The sequence below is a fragment of the Pipistrellus kuhlii genome, unplaced genomic scaffold, assembly GCF_014108245.1.
Source record: "Pipistrellus kuhlii isolate mPipKuh1 unplaced genomic scaffold, mPipKuh1.p scaffold_m20_p_22, whole genome shotgun sequence".
NCBI lineage: Eukaryota > Metazoa > Chordata > Mammalia > Chiroptera > Vespertilionidae > Pipistrellus > Pipistrellus kuhlii.
Window position 1 is genome coordinate 12,818,056 of NW_023425521.1, and position 20,468 is coordinate 12,838,523.

General features: G+C 35.9%; 1 protein-coding gene across 22 annotated transcripts in view; it reads right to left on the reverse strand.

The window, feature by feature from the left end:
• SYNRG (synergin gamma) overlaps nucleotides 1-20,468 on the reverse strand; it is a 54,033-nt gene that overhangs the window by 17,885 nt on the left and 15,680 nt on the right. For 12 of the 22 annotated variants that reach the window (XM_036451668.2, XM_036451677.2, XM_036451676.2 and 9 more), the window contains 8 exons: nucleotides 20,013-20,246; nucleotides 19,056-19,133; nucleotides 16,746-16,942; nucleotides 15,864-16,112; nucleotides 13,952-14,085; nucleotides 8,153-8,268; nucleotides 7,486-7,548; nucleotides 2,236-3,177 (listed from right to left, as the gene is read on the reverse strand). In XM_036451668.2, the coding sequence (XP_036307561.1) occupies nucleotides 2,236-3,177; nucleotides 7,486-7,548; nucleotides 8,153-8,268; nucleotides 13,952-14,085; nucleotides 15,864-16,112; nucleotides 16,746-16,942; nucleotides 19,056-19,133; nucleotides 20,013-20,246 (2,013 nt within the window). The remainder of the gene's footprint in view (nucleotides 1-2,235; nucleotides 3,178-7,485; nucleotides 7,549-8,152; nucleotides 8,269-13,951; nucleotides 14,086-15,863; nucleotides 16,113-16,745; nucleotides 16,943-19,055; nucleotides 19,134-20,012; nucleotides 20,247-20,468) is intronic. The other 10 variants (XM_036451683.2, XM_036451688.2, XM_036451686.2 and 7 more) reach the window with 4 other exon arrangements.

Consider the following 20,468-nt stretch of genomic DNA (forward strand, 5'->3'; position numbering starts at 1 on the left):
TTGCTGCTAACAAAACTAGATGATCTTAATGACTGCATGTCAAGATGCTGCAGTGCCAGAGAGATTAAATTTAGTGGGCAGACAAAAGCAGCCTACTTGAAATTATATGCAGCAAGGGCTCAAAGGGTTAAATGTAATAATATGCAGAGAAATCAGGCAATGTTATTAGCATTATCTACCTTCCATACAAAGAATTATAGCAAGAGATAAAAGAGACAGTATCCCCTTCAGAGTTAAGTTAGGGTTTCTAAATAGGATTAAGGTCTAGAGATAGCAATCTACTACATTTTATTCTCTCTTCATCAGCACACTTATAATTTCTCCCACAAGAAGTACCTTTAACCCTCAAACTAAGAGAGCAAGAGATACTGTGGGCAGCATAAAAACTGAAGAAGTCCCTGCCATGTACCCTCCACAAATATATTAATGCAGCAGTTTTGCTTAACAATAATATAGTGCATTGATCAGACATCAACCCCTTTTAACAACCGCTCTAAAGGGATACTGCTTCTTTCTGACAGGTTTACAGATCCAAAGGAAGAAACAATCTGCTTTTAAGAATATCTCAAACTGAAGAGACTTGGCTTGAACATTACAGGTTCTAAGCTGGGAATGTCCCAAACATACATAAAAGAACATGAGCACAGAATATTATTTTAACAGGTCTATCAGAACAAAGTAAAAAACCAAAAAACCCAGCCTCCCCTCCCCAAATAAAATGGGAAGAAAAAAAAATAAGACATCCCAAACCCAGATTAGACTCATCTCATAAAGACATCTAGCTTGGCACTGTGAAAGAATATAGATACACTTCAGAAAAATAGTTTCTAATTAATAATTCCAGAGTCCAGAAGGCTAGTTTACTTGTCATGAGATTTTTTAAATAAAAATCAAATACTGTGGTTCAGAAAATGGAGCACTTTGCAATCAAATGCTGTGGCTCAAGCAGCTCATACAAAAAAGAGAAACAAATTCACTGTATCAAACAAACAGTAGCAAAAAAATATATATAGGAAACTATCTGAGGAAAAGTACAAAAAAAGGAAGTAGACAGTCAGGGGCACAAGGAGTCTGAAGACAGACAACCTACCGCACTTGGAAAATACCCTGGCAAGTAGCAACGTGAAACACGATGTCTCTTAAAACTTGCTCCTGCCTCAGCACCCTGTTTAAGGATACCTCCATTTCAACAGCCAAAGGACAGAGGCAATTTTGTTTTCTGACTGCAAAAGTCATTAATACTTTACAATTTCTGCCTGGATCTGTAAACTTGGAAGTGTGTTATGTGTTCCTCTCTAGTTAAAAAACAACAACAATGAACCCTTCATGTGCATAATAAATATTCTAGAATAATACAGTAATACTGAGATGTCTCTCATTATTAAAGGCCACAAAATAGGTTTATCTTCTCTATATATCAAATAACAAAACAAAATAAAAACTAGGACACTTGGGAATCTAGTTTTTATGACAGGAAGTTAAACTAGAGGATAAACTGCTACATGTAAATTCATCCAGAGTTTTAAGAGGGCTCCCTTATAAGATAGCCTCAAACATTTTATGAGAAAGTGAGAGGTTACCCTATTCTATCATCTACAGACCTGTTACAGTTTAATACTTCCAACAATAAAGTTTAACACTGAAAACCGTACCTGAAATCCACTAACTCACGTCTGCCTTTTTGCCAGACCCTGGCACACTGTACATCCATACACAAGCACTTTCCTCTTTTTCTCCTGTAGGGACCTGGCAATCTGCACTACAACTGGCTACACATCCTTACTTTATTGACCTAACAAGAGTCAGTTTCTGTAAACCAAACAGAAAACTATATTGGCAGCTATTAAATATACCCAAGAGAAGAAAAAAGGAGAGGGAAACACTGGCCTCACTCACAGAAATAGAGGAACATTACTGGCACTGCAAAAATTCCTACAAAAATTTTGGCAATGTGGGGTTCATTTAGCAGTGGATTTTTATGTGCCTCCAACACCAAATTGGTGTTAGATTTAAAAAATAAAAGTATTTATTCAATCTAAGTTCCATAGTATTCATGGTATCCATTACACCCAAGTCTCCATAGATTCAAATTTAACATTGCTTAAGGTAACTAAGAGGTTATTAGAAATTCATAAAGGTTAAGAGCCAGAGACTTACTGTCTGTAAATCAACACCCACAGAACCATCTTCGAAATCTACATCACCATCACCAGAGCAATCTCACCAATTCCTCACCTGCAGCAGGAGGATGCTGGCCACTAACTGTTGGTAAATCCAAAGAGCTATCAGACATGACATGCTTAAGATCTCCTCCCACATCAGCCAGTTTCATGTCAAACTGAACAGAGAGCGCATCTTCAGAGTCCTCCTTGCCAACACTGCTGCCACCAATGGAAGGGAGATCCAAGGACTTCACTGAAGCAGAGTCTTCTTTGGTGTGTCTGAAAGCCACTGCTTTCTCTGCCAGGGATTTGTCTGAGTTCATGGAAGAAAATTTACTGGAGTGGAAGTCAGCAAAATCATCATCACTTTTTCCCGAAGGAGGGTTATCCCTCAGTTCGTCACCTAGTCCAGATCCTTCCAAAGAAAGCTGTTTGAAGACATCATATTTGGTAGATGCAGCAGCTGAGTTTTGTCCACTCTTCACTGTGTTGCTCGAGCTGCTGGTCAAAGGAACAGGACTGACCTCCTCTTTGAGGGCATCATATTTGTCATCTGTCTTTTGCTCAGATGAAACAGAGCTATTACTGAAAGCCATAAAATCTGCAAAGTCATCCTGCTCCCCAACAGATGCTGGACTAGAATATTCCCCAAAAAGGTTGAATTCTCCAAAATCGTCAGCCAAACTAGAAGATTTAGTCGATGCCGATGCTGCTGTGGCTGCAGCAGGTCCTGCCTGTGGTCGTGTAGAAACAGATTTTGATGTACTAAATGCGGCTGAAAGAGACACTGGTTTCTCGCTGCTGCAAGTAACTGAGGAAAACATATCTAAATCTGCTAAGTTCAGAGGATGTTTCACTTGAGTTTGTTGTTTCTGTTGTATAGCTCCTGAGGGGAAGGCTGCTGGAAAAGTTTTGTCTTTTGTTGGTGGCTCTAGGGGTGATATACTACCGGCAGTTTTAAAATCGGTGAAACCATCATCTGTTCCTGCAGACCTGAATTCTGCAAAGTTTTCTCCTGGAAGAAAACAACAACAGCAGCGAAATAAGAAAGAGCTGAAAACAATATGATGTACAGCATATTAAAAGGCAAGCAACTTTGCTGGCCGGCATGGCTCAGTGGTTGAGCACTGACCTATGAACCAGGAGGTCATGGTTCGATTCCTGGTCAGAGCAAATGCCTGGGTTGTGGGTTCCATCCCCCGAGTGTGGGGTATGCAGGAGGCAACCAATCAATGATTCTCACCCATCATTGATGTTTCTATCTCTTTCCCTCTCTCTTCTGCTCTAAAATCAATAAAAATATATATTTTAAAATGCAACAAGCATACTTATATAAAGTTTTCCCTTATTGGAATGACACAATTTAACTACAGTTTAAACCGTACCAAATATTCCTTTAGGAACTACATATCTGTTTCCACATTGAAAGCTAGTGATACAAAAATCAAAATCAAACCAAGAGCACCAAATAGTATTATTTTCATTTGCTCCCTGTAGTCTGAGAAGTCTCCTGGTGCCAGATCCTTCATTTGGCCAAAAGCACTGCTTGCAAAACTTTTCCTCACTATGGATGGCCAGCCAAGGGTATAATAGAATAAAAAGTCATTGTTGGCCTTAGCCAGTTTGGCTCAGTGGATAGAGTGTCGGTCTACGGACTAAAGGATCCAGGTTTGATTCAGGTCAAGAGTGCATGCCTGGGTTGTGGGCTCTACAACCCAGTGAAAAGGTGTGTGCAGTGGAGGGTGTGCAGGAGGCAGCCGATCAATGATTCTCTCTCATCATTGATGTTTCTCTCTCTCTTCCTCTCCCTGCCTTTCTGAAATCAATAAAAATATATTTTTTAAAGAAGTCATTGCTGAAGAGAGTTATATTAAAATATTGCTCTTTAAATATAAAATGTGTTACATGGTGATCAATCAGAAAAAAATATCACAGGTACCAATGGAATATTATGAAAAATCAACAAAAATCACTGCATCTAAACTTAGGATGTACACCACTTTGTTTAACTTGACATAGTAGGTTTAACTTGACATTATATGGTCTTGCTCCAGTATATGAAAGCATTAATTTAAAGGCAACTTTGGTGAAAGTTTTTGAAAAAGTATCTACTTATTTGCAAAGCATTCTGGCCCAGGGCACACTGTAAAGCAGCTGGCAGTACTTGGGTTTTTCTTTAAATCAGTCATCTCACTGAACACTTATTTATTAAAATTCAAAGGGATTTGAATCTGCACTAACTCTATTATTAAAACTTTCCAAGGATATGATTTAAACTTATACTGTGCTACTCTGAGGATGGGATTCTGATATTTTTTATTGATTTTTTAGTCAAAGAAAATAGGTGCTAATGTATTTCTCATAAATATTTAAATAGATTCAGTTAAGATACTGATAAAAATCTGGAGCCGTGATTCTTATTAGGTTTTCTATTCTTTATTATCAGAGTAATGTTATCACTCATAGGTATGAGGTTGGGATGCAAATGATCTTAGTTTTCTAATGGTGTCTGAAGGTCTTTCATAAAACCCACTAGATAATATCTGATAATGAAAACCAGCGATAAACCAAATGTAAATATAAGCTATACCAACATCACCTGTTTAAAAATATAAGTGTCAGAGAGTTATGTCAAAATATGAGCTTTAATTTCCTCATCCACTTTTTAAATTATATTTTCTCTAAAAATAAAATATAAAAACATATAAACTATAAAAATGTATTTAAAACTAAAATCCAATTCTTAAATTGTCATTAAAATAGTATAGGCTTTAAATAAATTGTGCATGTAAAGTGTATATATATTGATATATCATAAGAAAGCAGGGATTTTTTTTCTTCTAATCTGAGCTACTTAACCAATTCATCAGCAATGAGAAATCTACACAGTATTATTAGGAAAACAGAAAAATCTATTTAGTATTAGTAGGAAAACTTTAGAAGGAGGAAAAACATTCAGAATTCCTCTATTTTATGTTTGTAAAACATAAGACCAATAAAACTAGTCAATTTCACAAACCAGCAGGAGAAGCAGATGTAGAACATTTTTAAAAATCACCCTAGTACTCTAGGCTAGTATATCACTGACAATATTTGTATTATTTCTGTAAATGAAAAGGTAATAAGCAGCTAATTTTTGTCACAGCCAAAATTTTTGATGTGCTGCTTTGAAATATCTGTGAAATTGACAAGTTTTGCTTTGTCATTTTTAAAAAGAAATAACCACAGCAAACTAAACTTACTGATGAATTGTAAACTTTTCCATTAGAAATGTAAGCTGAGTGAAAAGGTTAAAAAGAAATAAAGATAGATATGTTTACAAATTTACAAACAAAGGGTTTTGGAGGCAAATAATTTAGTTACAGTAAGTTAAGTTTGCGTATCAGAAGTTCCATTAAGCATATTACTTCATGGATAACTTTTTAGTTAACTTCTGAATCTTCATAAATTTCCCTCTCTAGTTGTTACTTTATAGGCCCTAAAAATGTTTCAAAAGAGATGACTTTTTATTAAAACTTCAATGTCACTTAGTTACATAAAATATTTTCCTCATTAACTTTATGTTTTAAACTGTAGAGTACAAAAAAGAAAATATTATTAAACTCTGTCATTTAGTAACCTAAGAAACCCACAGCTCTGAACAGAATACCATAAGAGTCTTCATAAGTTCTAAGATACTTACATACTTTGTAAGGCCAATGTATTTTTAATGCAAGTAGAATAAAATAGGTTCTAAAATGAACAAAGTTGGCATTTCTGCCTGGAAGGCCATACAGTTCAAGTTAAAAAAGGAATGAAAGCAAGTACACAAAAATGACAACAACAATCGGGAATTCTGTTAATAAAGTGTCAAAAAGCAGGACTAAGGACATTTGGGTGGCACCATTGTCTTTCCCAGAAATAACATACATACACTCCATCATTAATACTATACTATACAAAGACCCCTAGTACTAAACCATACTCTATTCCGAACTTGCCTTGGCCCAGGAGTTGATGAAAGCATTGCTAGGAGTAAATGACAAAATAACAATCCAAAAGTTACTCTAGTGCTTATCTTTGTACTCCTAGTACCTAATACAGGCAAGGAGGAAGCCACAGTTATTATACCCTTGGGAACACAAGGGAACATTTCTAGCATATAAGAACTGCCAGGGATTAAGTATTTTCAGAAAAGGTGAGATTCCCCTTTTAGATACTTAAGTAGTACACTCTCTACTTAAACTTTCACATATACTCACCTATCCCATATTCTCCTCCCATCCCCTAGGCCAGCGGTCACCAACTGGTGGTCCGTGAGGTCCAAAAGGTTGGCAACCGCTGCCCTAGGCAGAAGGGTGAGAACAAGTGACTATTGAAGGATGTTCCAAATTTGTGCATTCAGTACAAAAAAAGTAGAATGTGGTACTGTTCCCAGGAAAAACTCCTCAACAGTATACAAATTTCATAGCACCACAGTTAAGCTTTGAAGGGCGTAATTTGGCATATATAATAGATTATCTAAACTCTACATATCAAATTTACAGTAGAATTTAACCACAAACATAACTTTTACCCTTTACACATATGGCTCTCACATTATTTTATTGTTGTTTTTTATCTCACCAGAGGATATGTTTACTGGATATGCTTATTGATTTAATAGGGGAAGTGGGGAGGGAAAGAGAGGGAGAGAGAAACATTCATGTGAGAGAGAAACATCAATAAGCTGCATCCTTTATGCACCCTGACAGAGAATCAAACCCACAACCTAGGTATGTGCCCTGACCAGGAATCGAACCTGCAACCTTTTGGTGTATGGGACGATGCTCCAACCAACTGAGCCACCCTACCAGGAAATATCATCCTATATTCCTTTCTACTCTACTTAACCCTTCTATCAGACATGGAGACCACATATGCATAGAAAGCCCTTTCATTTTATTTTATTAAGTTATAACCAATTTTGAAAATCTTAAAAAGTAAAAGATTGGTTGCTGCCTTCTATACAGGTCCACAATCTTGTGGGACATTAAAATAACCCAAAGTGGTCAGAGCCCTCCATTCGATACAAGAGCCTAATATGGCTTAAAGGCTTCTGGAGAAAGGAAATGCACTATCTTTAGAAGAAACTCCATTGATTTGGGGTTTGCCCTAAATTTTAGAAAATAATTTCCAATAACTGAATCACATTTTGCTTCCTTATAATTTCCAGACACACAGGAAAAAAACAACCCACACACAATACAATAAAGGCATTCATAGGTGTCATTGAAAGAACGTTCAAAGATCTCTTTTACTAGAAACTGAAATAATTTATTCATTTAAGAAATCAAAAACTTACCTGAAGATTTACTCTCTGCTGTCTGTTCAAGTTCTCTGAAAACACTGTATTTATCACCAGACTCTATGATTAAAAAGACAGAAACTCAAGTAAGGTTAGGAACCTTGAGATCACAACTCAAGAAAATAAGGCAGACTGGATTAGCCAAACATACTTAACACGTGGTACAGGCATTTTACACATCTATATATATGAAAAGTGTCTCCTCTGGAGTTCAACTGACTGGGAGTTCAATCACTCACTATGATGTGCGCTGGCCACCAAGGGGTGGTGTGAGATGAAGGCAGGCCTGGCCGGCAGCCAGGGAAGGGAGGCCCTGGCTGGTGGCTGGCAGCTGCTAGGGACCCTACCCATGCACAAATTTTGTGCACTGGGCCTCTAGTTTACCATAAAAAGCCACACTAAGGTTTGGCCAGTGTGGATTAGTGGTTGAGCATCAACCTATGTACCAGGAGGTCATGGTTCAATTCCTGGTCAGGGCACATGCCTGGGTTGCAGTCTCAATCCCTGGTGGGTGGGGCATACAGGAGGCAGCCGGTCAATGATTGGCTCTCATCACTGGTGTTTCTCTCTCTCTTTCTCTTCCTCTCTGAAATCAATAAAATAGCTTTTTTTAAAAAAGGCCCACCACTAAAAACAAAGATTTACATTCACAAACTATTTTTACCTCCAAATGGAACAGTATTTTCAGAGGACTTGTCAGCTGCAATTCCTTTAAACACAGCATATTTATCCATTGAAGATGATGCTTTAGTTCCAGAAAGTGGTATCAACATAGGGGCACTGAAAGGGAAAAAATACTTTTTAATGACTAGAAGACTAAATCCTCTCCTCAAGTAGGAACTTAGAATTAAAATGGCAAATAGGTACCTAACTAAAACACACGGCTCCCTGTTTTAAAAGTCAAAAATATGTATATGCTACAAATGATTAAAAAGATCCTTCTTGAAAAAAATATATTGAAACATCACCCAACCAATAATTTTCCTCGATTATTGTTTGATCCACATTGACCATCTAATCACATCTTTCAGCTGTAAAAAAATCCAGAATGGCACTGGAAATAGATTATCATAGAATGACGACCTACTGCAATTTTAACTTTACAACCATAAAAGTGAATTGTTCCAAATAGGTATGCCCAATAATTTAAAGTAAATTATGTGAACCTGAATATAAATTATTCTCTAAAACGGGGTTAGAATGCAGAGGTGGAATAGTTTAGATAAAAACATATTTATGAAATGCTGTTCAAGCCAAGATGTAAATTGTTCCTCTCTTGATCATGCTGCTGCTTCCTGGCGTTGCTTACGGACAGCAGTTTGCACACCTGATAGCAGCGATGGGATTATTTGCATTTTTTGCTAGGATCACATCAGCAGTTCCAATAGCTATCTTAGTAGTAAAACAACAATCTCTTCAAAATTATATAAAGATATATATATATATATATATATATATATATATATATATATATATATATGTATGTATATAATTTTATTTTTTTTAATTATTTTTTTTTAACATAAAGGTATTTTTGCTTGTGGACACATTTCTCCCTGGATGGAAAAATAGTGTAATGAGTAGTATCTATGTAGGTAATTCTTGGACCAGTTTAACACATACTAGAAAGCACTGCTTCTCCCCACTTTCCCCCCACCCCCTTATCAAACACAGGCAGCTCCCAGGAAGAACCACCTTTACATATGAATGATTACATTCCACCACTAGTTTGTGTCACTCAATAACACACTGCAAGTCATATAAATGGATTTCTATTGAGTTCTCTGCCCTGGAGCAAAAACCTTCCCACAGTCATTTAAATCTTATCAGTGGCCTCCAAGCAAAGAAAGAAACCCAGTTGCACACACATATTAATGGGGATCCACAGTGCTATCAAATATTATAATTTCACATTCACTACCGAACAGCTGCTATATATTTGATCTTGATAAATAGGGCATCAGCTGTATGTTATAGGTGAATTTTTAAAAGTTCAATAAGTAATTAAAGTATAACAGAATGCTACATAGGAATAAAGGTAATTAATGCCTTAGGAATAAAAGACAAAGTTGAATGATCTATTAGTTTTTCATGACCTGTAACTTTAGCTATGGTCTTTTCAAGTCTTCTACTAAATGTGATAGTTAATTAATATTATTAATTTAAAATTTATTTTCAGAATTAGAAAAAAACAGCAAGGATCTTCAGGATAATGAAGTACTGCTGACTTAACTCAACAAAATAAAATCCCATTTATGCTTTACAATCATTTCAACATGGCTGTGGTAGATGATTTTACTTATTTGCTCACCCTGCTAAATACACTCATTTAAAAAGCAAAATAAAACTAAGCAACTCAAAACCTCTACACCTTAATCTTACTCTAGCATCAGTGCCCTATATCTGTATTGTGTATTATACCAGGTTCCCCAGTGCCTGACACACACAAAGCTTTTTCTGAATGGATAAATGAATGATGTTGCTGTCTTCCAGTTCCCTTTCACACCAGCTTAACTATTTCTCCTTTGACTTTGACATCCAGTTCAACATGGAGTTCAAGCAATTTCTCAGATACATATTTTTCAGTATCTATAACTAAATCCAGAGTACCGCTCATCACCTCACTACAGAATTATCATGGCAGCTGAATTTATCCCACACACAGCAGGAAAAATCACTTTCATCATGCCACTTCTTAGTTCTAAAATGTTTTACAGATTATGCCATAAATCATGGCATCCCACAGTTGGTGAAGCCCTTAATTAATGTCATTCACACCGCCCCCTCTCCCCCCACTAACAATACTCTCCACTCCAGCCTACTTCTAACACTTTCCTTTTTATGTTCTCTGACAAAAACAAAAACCCATCATTTTTTTGCTTAAAAATAACACCCAAAGTGGTCTCACCTAGGCTTAGCTATTCATATTGTGATTTAACAAATATCCTTTAAGAATAAACTCACAATATAAAATACAGATTATCATAAACTAGGGCACATGTGTCAAACACAAGGCCCGCGGGCCAAATCCGTCCCGCCAGGCCTTGCAATGTGGCCTGCACCGTGCTGTCATCACTGCACTCCGCTGTGTTTCCATCACAATGACAGTTTATGACTGTTCAGTAAACCATTTGGCCCGCGATTTAGGCTGGATTTTAGATTTTGGCCCCTTCTCTGATTGAGTTCGACACCCCTAAACTAGGGAGTTCATTATATATGCACACATACATTTAAGGACCAATTCTAAGAGAGTTTTATCAAATAATATAAATACCCAGATAAAACTAGGCTTCTTGAGAACAAGAACTGTGTTTTTTGCTTCTCAATATCTCTAGTGCTTATCCCAATGCCTGGCATATAGCAGATGCTAAGTAAATGTTTCTGAATGAATAAGTAAACAACGAACATGGATTCTTAGACATGAGCAAAATGTTTTCATGCAAGGAAAATTAAATCAGAACTGAATAAGAAAATGATAGATCCTCCCTTCCCCCAACTGATTGACAGAATATGATGAAAACTGCACCAGCAGCATGGACATTCCTGAGCACTTAACCAGGCACCTTATAAGGACTGTACATTGAACCACCAATCAGCACCTGCCAAACACCCTAAGCACCTGATTCCTAAGCCTAATCATGTGCCTTATATGAAACCACCAATCAGCATGTGCCGAGTACCCTAAGCCCCATCCCTTCCCTTTCCTCCCCTTAAAAGGCGTGTTCACCCTGCACATGTGCTCTCTTCCTTTGGGAGGCAGCCTGGCAGGGTTCCTTCTCCTCCAATAAAGCCTGTGTCCTGGTCTCCGGCCCTCTATCTCATCTTTCAGAAAAATCTGCAAAGAATGGCTATGTATGAAAGTCAACTATGATATGGAGATAATGCCACACAAAATTGCTAATACCCCACATATCTCAGGTCTAGCCACCATTTTAAAACTTTCTATACCCCAATTTTAATTTCATCTAATGAGAGATTTCCCCCCCAGAGGAATGAACCACCCACCAATTTGATAACTTCAGTCTATGACTTTCATACTACAATCATATCTAATAAAAGGGTAATATGCAAATTGACCATCACTTCAACACACAAGATGGCTGCCCCATGTGGTCAAAGAACCTACCCCCATGTGGACACAAGATGGCTGACACAAGATAGCTGGCAGAGGAGGGCAGTTGTGAGCAATCAGGCCAATTGGGAGGGACCAGGCCTACAGGGGAGGGCAGTTGGGGGTGACCAGGAAAGCAGGGGCAGGCAGTAGGGGGGGACCAGGCTGGCAAAAGTAGGCAGTTATGGGTGACTGGCAAGCAGGGGAGGACAGTTGGGGGCCACTAGGATCGGGCCTAAACAGGCAGGTGGACATCCCTTGAGGAGTCCCAGATTGGAAAGGATGTAGGTTGGGGTGAGAGCCTCCCCCCAACCTGCACAAATTTCGTGCACCAGGCCTCTGTTATAATATAATAATCCATCAAACCTTTATTAACTACAAATCATGGACTAAGTATTATATATGTAGACATTAAATATTACTTATTGCTTAGTGAAGGAAATAGGTAGCACAGAAATTATAAGTAGGACACAGATATCATAAGGTACCTTGACAGAGAGGCTCTTAGCTCATCTTGGTAGCAGTGATTGATCCAAAAGGGCTAGTAAAAATTTCCTATATTAAATCAAATTATGAAATGAAACTAGAATTAACAATGGAATTTCAGATTGAAGAAAATGAAATGTACAAGGCCAGAAGCTGGAAAGAGCATGGTGAGTCTGAAGTCATGTTGGCATGGCTGCAGTACAAGCTGTGGGGAAATGGCAGTAGTTGAGAGAGTAGGCAGGAGCAAGATCACACATGGCCTTTTCCATGACAAGGAGAGCTGACAGAGTTGATGGTGGTAAAGGAGAGAGGAGGGAGCCAAAAATAAATAACATGTTTCTGATTTGGTGACTGAATATGGTGACATGATTCACCAAAGAAGAAAATGATGATTTAATAATTTTTAATTTAGCCTTAACTAGGAAAACAATAAATTCAATTTTATGCAGGTGCTTTGAGATGCCTTGGGTCATTAAAGTATGTTTCAGATAGCAGTAGAACATTTTGTTCAAAGGAAGAGATATGAGAAAAATATTATTCTGTGTCTACCAGTTTAATAACACATGCTGGTATAGTGGGCTTGGAAATCCTAGTCTTTTAAATTCACAACCCTCATATATTTTTTTCTATATGTCATTTACATGTGTTTGATATATTCCTAAAATCAGAATAATTCTTTCCCTCCCTAATTTGTGATTATAATGTCTATCTCTCAGTCCTTGTTTCATTGCAAATGCAAGAAATGTTGACTAAGAGATAATCAATTAGTTAAAAGGGAAAAGATGAATGGAATTACATACCGTATTTTTCGGACCATAAGATGCACTTTTTTCCCCCCAGAAGTGGGGGGGAAAAGTCCCTGCGTCTTATGGTCCAAATATAGCCTACACATATACTTTAAAAAAAAAGTTTTTTTACTTGCCCGGCTCTGTGTGGTCTGTGTGTGCTTGCCCGGCTCTAAAATGGTTCTAAATGCTGCTGTTTACTTTACAGGGTTGATTACATGTGTTTATGACTGTGATGTTGGGTTTTAATGCACATAAAATATTTTAGGACACTATTTGTTTCAGAATCTTTTTTTCTTCACTTCCCTTCTCTAAAAACTGGTGCGTCTTATGGTCCGGTGCGTCTTATGGTCCGAAAAATACGGTAAATAGAAACAAGAGAAATGGAATATGTATCTTGACAAAAACAAGTTTTAAAAAAAAATCCTGAAGAAATTCATATTGCTTAATCAAATTCTGGAATGTTCCACTCTGTGGAAGAAGTACCTAAATACTTTTTCAAAATGTTGGAATCATGTTGAGAACATACTGAATCAGTTACTGTAACTAAAAGTTAAACTAGCACATAAAACATTAGAGATATGTTTGTGCAACGGTCTATGCAAACAGAGAAATATGAAGGCCTAACAGCCATTAATGTCAACTTAAGTATGAGATGTGAATAATATTTAATTTTCTGAATTATGATTTATATAGAAAATCAACATTGTATTTATTGCAAAAATATCAAATTATGTGCTTCAGGCTAAAAAACTTTTCAGCAGTTGAAGACCTGGTCATAACACAAGATCATGAAGTCCTCACTGCACAGATGCACTCAACTATAATAAATCAGGTTTAGCACAGGCACATAAAATATAGGTAAGCAGGTGTGTACCAGGAAGAAATTGTAGGGGATGAAGTTTAATGTGGGCAATGCGGACAAAGTTTGAAGAGTAAAACTATGAATAAGGAGAGTTTAATCAGAAAAACCATGAAAGTAAAGAGTCTTAATTTTCTTATTTACACTTAGGCTTCCCATTGTGGATGTCTCTTTATCAATTATTAAATGCAATGTTTACTAAAATCAACTCTTCTGTACCTGTTTCCATGCTGGGAATTATTTGATTTTGAAGAAGCAGGCAACTCTTGGAAATCACTGAAAGAATCATCAAGGGACCCTGACTTAGAAGCATCTTGAAAATCTTGGAAGTCGTCATCTTCTGGTTTTACCACCTAGGTTTAAGAGGACATTTAAAGAGAAAGCATTAAACTGATAAAATAGTAAATAACAAATCTCCAAATGCCAATCTCAAAGATTATCTTTTTTTTTTAAAATATATTTTATTGATTTTTTTACAGAGAGGAAGGGAGAGAGATAGAGAGCTAGAAACGTCGACGAGAGAGAAACATTGACCGGCTGCCTCTTGCACATCCCCTACCAGGGATGTGTCCACAACCAACGTACATGCCCTTTACCGGAATCGAACCTGGGACCTTTCAGTCCACAGACCTACGCTCTACCGCTGAGCCAAACCAGTTTCAAAGATTATCTTTTAAATCTCTGCATTTAGTTACAAGTACCTAATTTTAGAAGAACACCCTTTAGATACAACATCAACTCCAGTGCTTAATTAAAGGAGGAATCTTGTCTAAAATATTATATACTCTAATGTACAAATCATAAAAAAATTATTTAAAAAGCTAAACTATATATATTTTTATTGATTTCTGAGAGGGAAAGGGAGAGGGAGAGATAGAAACATCGATGATTAAAGAAAATCAGTGATTGGCTACCTCCTGCACAGCCCCTACTCGGGATCGAGACCACAACCCAGGAATGTCCCCTTGACTGGAATTCAAACCTGGGATCATTCAGTCTGCAGGCCGATGCTCTATCCACTGAGCCAAACCGGCTAGGGCTAACCTATATAATTTTAAAAATATATATATTTTACTGCTTTTTTACAGAGGGGAAGGGAGAATAGAGAGCTAGAAACATCAATGAGAGAGAAACGTCGATCAGCTGCCTCCTGCATACTCCCCTACGGGGGAGGTGCCCAAAACCAAGGTACATGCCCTTGACCAGAATCGAACCCTGGACCCTTTAGTCTGCAGGCCAATGCTCTATCCAGTGAGCCAAACCAGTCAGGGCAAACCTATATAATTTTTAAACAGCTAAATCATTTAACAGATTACTGAGAACCAGTCATCTTTAAAAAACAATTTATACATGTTTGTAAATTTGAAAAGTAATATAAGCTTATTATAAACAGTTCATTTATTTTATAAAAAATGAGCTTATATTATATTCTTCACTTTAAAAAATATAATTATATGAAATGGATATCTTTTCAATGCAGTACATACAGATCTATCTTAATTCATTTTAATGATCAAACAGTTTACCACTATATGAATGAACCAAAATTTATGTAGCCTTTCTTTTCCTTGGGGACATTTAGCCATTTTTATTTTTTTATGTTAACAGTTTTATAACAGATATCATTTTGTATTTGTGCTAATTTGAGTGACTATTTCTGTGAGATAGATTCCTAATAGCATGACTGTGTAGGTCAGAAGATACATTTAGAAAATTGAGAGCTATTAACAAACCCACATGCCAAAAAGACTATCAATAGTCCCTTTTCCCTGCATTTTTACTGATATTAAATATTGTTTTTAAATTTCTTGCCAATCTGAGAAATGAAAAATAAACTGAAGTACTTTAATTTCAGATTTAACAGCCTAAGAATTTAATAAACTTTATTAGGCTTGATGTTTAAAATGTATATGGTATAAAGAACTACAAACTTTTAGCCAAAATTTAACTATGTTAAGGCTTAACAAATTGCTTCATGTTTTTTAAATAATGAAAAATTACATTTTGTATTGTTTTAATCTTCACCTCCGGAGCCCAACATAATCCAGCAATCTTCTCTGCATCTCTGGAAAAAACATTGCCCAGATTCCTTTTCAGAGATTATTGGAAATAATGCAGTTTCTCCGTTTACCTGATTTGCAGGGTAAGTTGGCATGAAGCCACTGGAAGCCTGGGCCGTAGCTCCCCCCACTGGTCCAACAAGGTTAATGCCCATGACTTGCTGCCCAAGGTTGAGGGGCATGGAGCCTGCAGGACCTGAAGGCATCCCGGTTGGCTGACTCACTGCAGTAGGCAAAGTCATAGGAAAGCCACTTAAAGTTGGAACAGGAGCCGCTGGGAACTGGTTTAAAGCATCAGGACTCATGGCAGGAACACCCCTCTACATAGGAAGAAAAGGGAAACATTTTAGCAGATTATGAACCACATACAACTAAATCTGGCAAAGACAGATAAAAATGTAAAATCTTTAGCATTGGTATGATTCCACTCCCAACTCTCCCAAAACTCATGAATTTAATACAAGAAAATAAGTTACAAGGTTAATGCAGTCCTAATATTTAGCAAAGAAATGGCCAACATGTATCAATTCTGACATTTTCACTCTCTGACAAGTTTGGTTAATTTACTATAATCAAATCATGATTAGATATATTATAAATGGCTTTCTAATATAAGAGAAATTACTATCAGATGGAAACTACTTTATATATATCTAAGGAATTTTAAACAAGCACTTCAAAGGACAGAAAAACTTCATCTACAATATTACTAACTTTCAAGTTCAGAAGAGAGATAGTCATGTCAGAAGATATTAATATATTAGTTTTTAGACAAAGGAATATTTTTCTAATATGTGCTTCATATAAACTATACATTTTTTGAAGTATACTGTATCTTGATAATAATCTAAATTTTAATGTACAAGAAATGCTATGAGATTATAATCACAAAGGATTCATATTCTTCCAATTTATATTGAAAAATTATTTGATCTAACTAAAACAATATCTACCTGTGTTACTGCTATCATGGCGAGAACAGTATAAAGTTCTTCTTTAGTAAGTTTTCCAGGTGTAGTTCGATTAGCTAAGGCCCATATCTGTCCAAGAGTTTCCCTGGGAAGTCCAGATGACATCAGGATGGGATAAAGTTTTGCAGTATCTATTCCAGTTGGAGTCATTGTGGTTTCTAAGATTTTCTTATAGATATCTATTAAAGAAAGACCAGATTACAAACACAAATATATTACAACTGATTGATCTTTTTTGTTGTCAATGTTGCTTATACGAGAATAATCTTAAGTCAAACTGCTTCAAGAGAACTAAAGCTATGTCAGGTTTGAACTGCTGTAAAGATATTCAAGTAGAAATATCCAGCAGATAATTAAGGTATGGTGCTTAGAAGAGAAGTTGGAGCTTGGTCCTAAAGATGAAGATTTGGGACTAAAAGTAAGAAAATGTCTTACAATTTAGTAGAAGGTTATAACAATAATAAATGGAGGTGGACTTTAAAGAGAATGTGTCTAAAATCCATCATTGTTAACTCCCTGTGACAGGGATGAAGGAAAATAACTTTAATAGTTCAAAAAATAATAATGCTGAAAGCTCTCTACAAAAGACTGAATGTAAAAGTAAAAAGTGTACATAGTTGTAAAAAAAAAAAAAGGAGTTTTTAAACATGTTTATTTTCTATGCACTTTTTTTTATTTAAGTGATAGTTTAATTAATAAACATGTCAAGTTAAAAAAAAAAAAGAAGTTGTAGAATAAGGATGGTGGGAATAATTTGAAAACAGCGGCTGGAAGAGCGAATTATACTAATACCACCTTTTCCCTGTCCCGATGAATTAGAGGCAGTGAGAAAAAACATCAGTGGGTGAGGTGCTATGGAATATAGCCTTCAGGAGAAAAATACAGTTTCAGTTAAGGCAATAAAGCAGAAAAAATAAAGGGACTATTTGGGAAAGTTTTCACAATAAAATAGCGTTTCCGAAGGACAAAGTGAGAAAGGCTGTTTGAGAAAGGGTTGACATAAAACACAGGATATCAATATTGCACAGGACACATCATATACTAAATAATTCTTTACTGTTTATTTGAAATTCAAATGTAACTGGATGTTCTGTATGCTTATTTGCTATATCTGTCAACCCTAGTTGGAGGAGTTTTGGGGGATGAAAGTGGATAGGGCTAAGGTAGATAGGGAAAAATGTTTAAAGCAAAATTTTACATCTATGATTTAACTATGGGTTGCAGATTAATAGCCCAGCCATGACAACACATATTTTGGCTAGGAAAATTATGTGTACATGTATGTTTAGAAGGAGAAAGAAAGAAAACAAGCTGGCAGAAAATGGGCGTAACTCCAAAATATACCAAGTCCAATTTTTTTTTGTTCGTTTGGCTTGAAGACGAAGGGGAAAAGATGCAAACTGTCTAATGGGCAGGTGAAATAAAACCTATTGTACCTATTGTTTTTATGTACAACTGAAGTTCCATATTGGTTTGGGAAATTAGCCTTCCAATTTGTGATAATGAAGTAAAAAGAAGTTCAGCTATTAGGATCTCACATGAGTTTTATTTAATTAATCAAGTGTAGAATAACTTTAGTCTATAAACAATCTACAACACTAAAGATCTGATGAAAGCTACCTTTTAGTTTACAAGGGGCTGATAAAGTAGAACAAATTTAGTAAGTTACAATTCATTAAGCTTGATTAATATATTCTGCTATAACAGTCAACCATGGCTTAAACAGACCTATTCTCCGTATCAACTGAATAGTATCACAAAATGTGCACCTTAGTAAACTTGTCTTTGGCTCAACAGTAATAACATTTTAAAGAAAAAAAGTAAACATCATCTTCTAGTGTAGAAAAAGATGCCACTTGGTCTTTTTATTTCAGATACTACCACACGACAAAGAAGTCATAGGAATATTTTTTAAAATATAAATTAATCACCAAGAGTTCAGAAAATTGCATCACACGTATTAGTACTATTCTTTATAGTTATTAGTAATCTATAAAATCAATGTTTGACCATTTATTTTAGAGCATGATAAATCACCAAGTTTTTAGAATTAAAAGTATATGATGGTCAATAAAACATAAAACATTTCTCCTTCATTTATATAGTTACTTTTTACATGAGGCAGCCTTAAGAAACACTAGATCTATATAATTTTTTGTAGTCTTCCAGAAAAAAAAGTTACAATTCCTTCTGCATACTTTGTAACGGCACCAGTAACTCCTTACAATTACATTTACAACATTTAAAGCAATATATTCAGATGGGAATCCTGGACAAAGAAGCTTTTATTACCTGGAACCAAACTTTCATTGTAAATCCAAGGAGGCATTCTGGGCTGAACAGGATCTTGGGAGGGAAATACACCTACACCTAGAAGATAAGGAACATTACCTAATATATATAACAGTCCACGTAGAAGATGGGGGAATCACATGGAGTCATAGTTTTTTATAAAAAGGGCACAGGCTGGCGACACTAAAAAAAGTCACCAATACAACTAAAATATTTGGTTTCTAAACAACTCCTACACATTAACTATATCCTAAAGAGTCTATTGGAAAAGAAACTTAAGATATACCAAATCAATATTCTGAATCATATGAGGCTTGCACCATTTCACATGTATTACAAATTAAAGGGGGAAAACATAATAATCAGTGGTTTAAATTTTTATTAATATATGTAAAAAAAAAAGTGGTTGCCTAAGCATTATTTACAGCTTTTTATGTTTCTTTACAAAGTCTGATATTTTTTACCTGAACATGACACTGCTGCCTTAGATGCAGTGAAATACCCTCCAAAAGTTTACCTTCTGGGCTGCCCACATTCTAATTCATCTCTGCAAGCTGAGTGTATAAAAATTTGACCTTTTAGGGAGCAGTGCATCTGATTTACTTCAGAGAAGCAAAACTATATTATCATTGGTGACTTTTCCAGTTAAATTTTAGTCTTTATGGAAGAACACAAAGTGCAAGAAGGGGAATGAAGAGTTTTTATAAAAGAAATTTCAGGAATGATTCTGATTTAAAAACACTACCAAAAAATTTTAAAAGGAGTAACAGTATACTGAAAGAATTCAGAGCAAAATCGTAGGGGTTAATTGAAGAAAGAAATGCATCAAATATATTTTAAGCAAAATTTTGATTAGCAAAATCAAGCAACATTCATTTTAAGATTAATGCTTAAGTTGTTAGCATTTGAGCAGCATTCGGTTAATTAAACTTTTGGCTAAATATTTCATGAGCTCACCACTCTCTTCAATGGGCAGGTTTTGATCTGCAGTCTTTTCTGCCTCTGTAGTAGTGGTACCACTTACACGTCCATCCACAGCACCCCTGATATTGGCCGTTAAACTAAGATGTTTCTTACTGGAACCTGGGCCTTGGGCTCTGTGCCCAACCTCAGAAGTACTTAATTTAATTTGTTCCTGCTCAGATGTATTTATATCACAAGATACTAGGAGCTTCTCCTCCAAAGAAGGGCCTAAACAAACAGCATGAAGGTTTATATATATATATTTGTATATAATTGCAAAATTTCCAATTTTTTCAATCATTCATTTCCATCCCCAATCTTAAGGGAAGATCCTGCCACATACAATGTAAATTTCTAAATAATTCGATCACTACACAATGGTATAGAAATTGAGAGACTTATGGATTTTAAATCTACTTTGATTCTCAAGAATTCTCTGAGGTAGCAGAT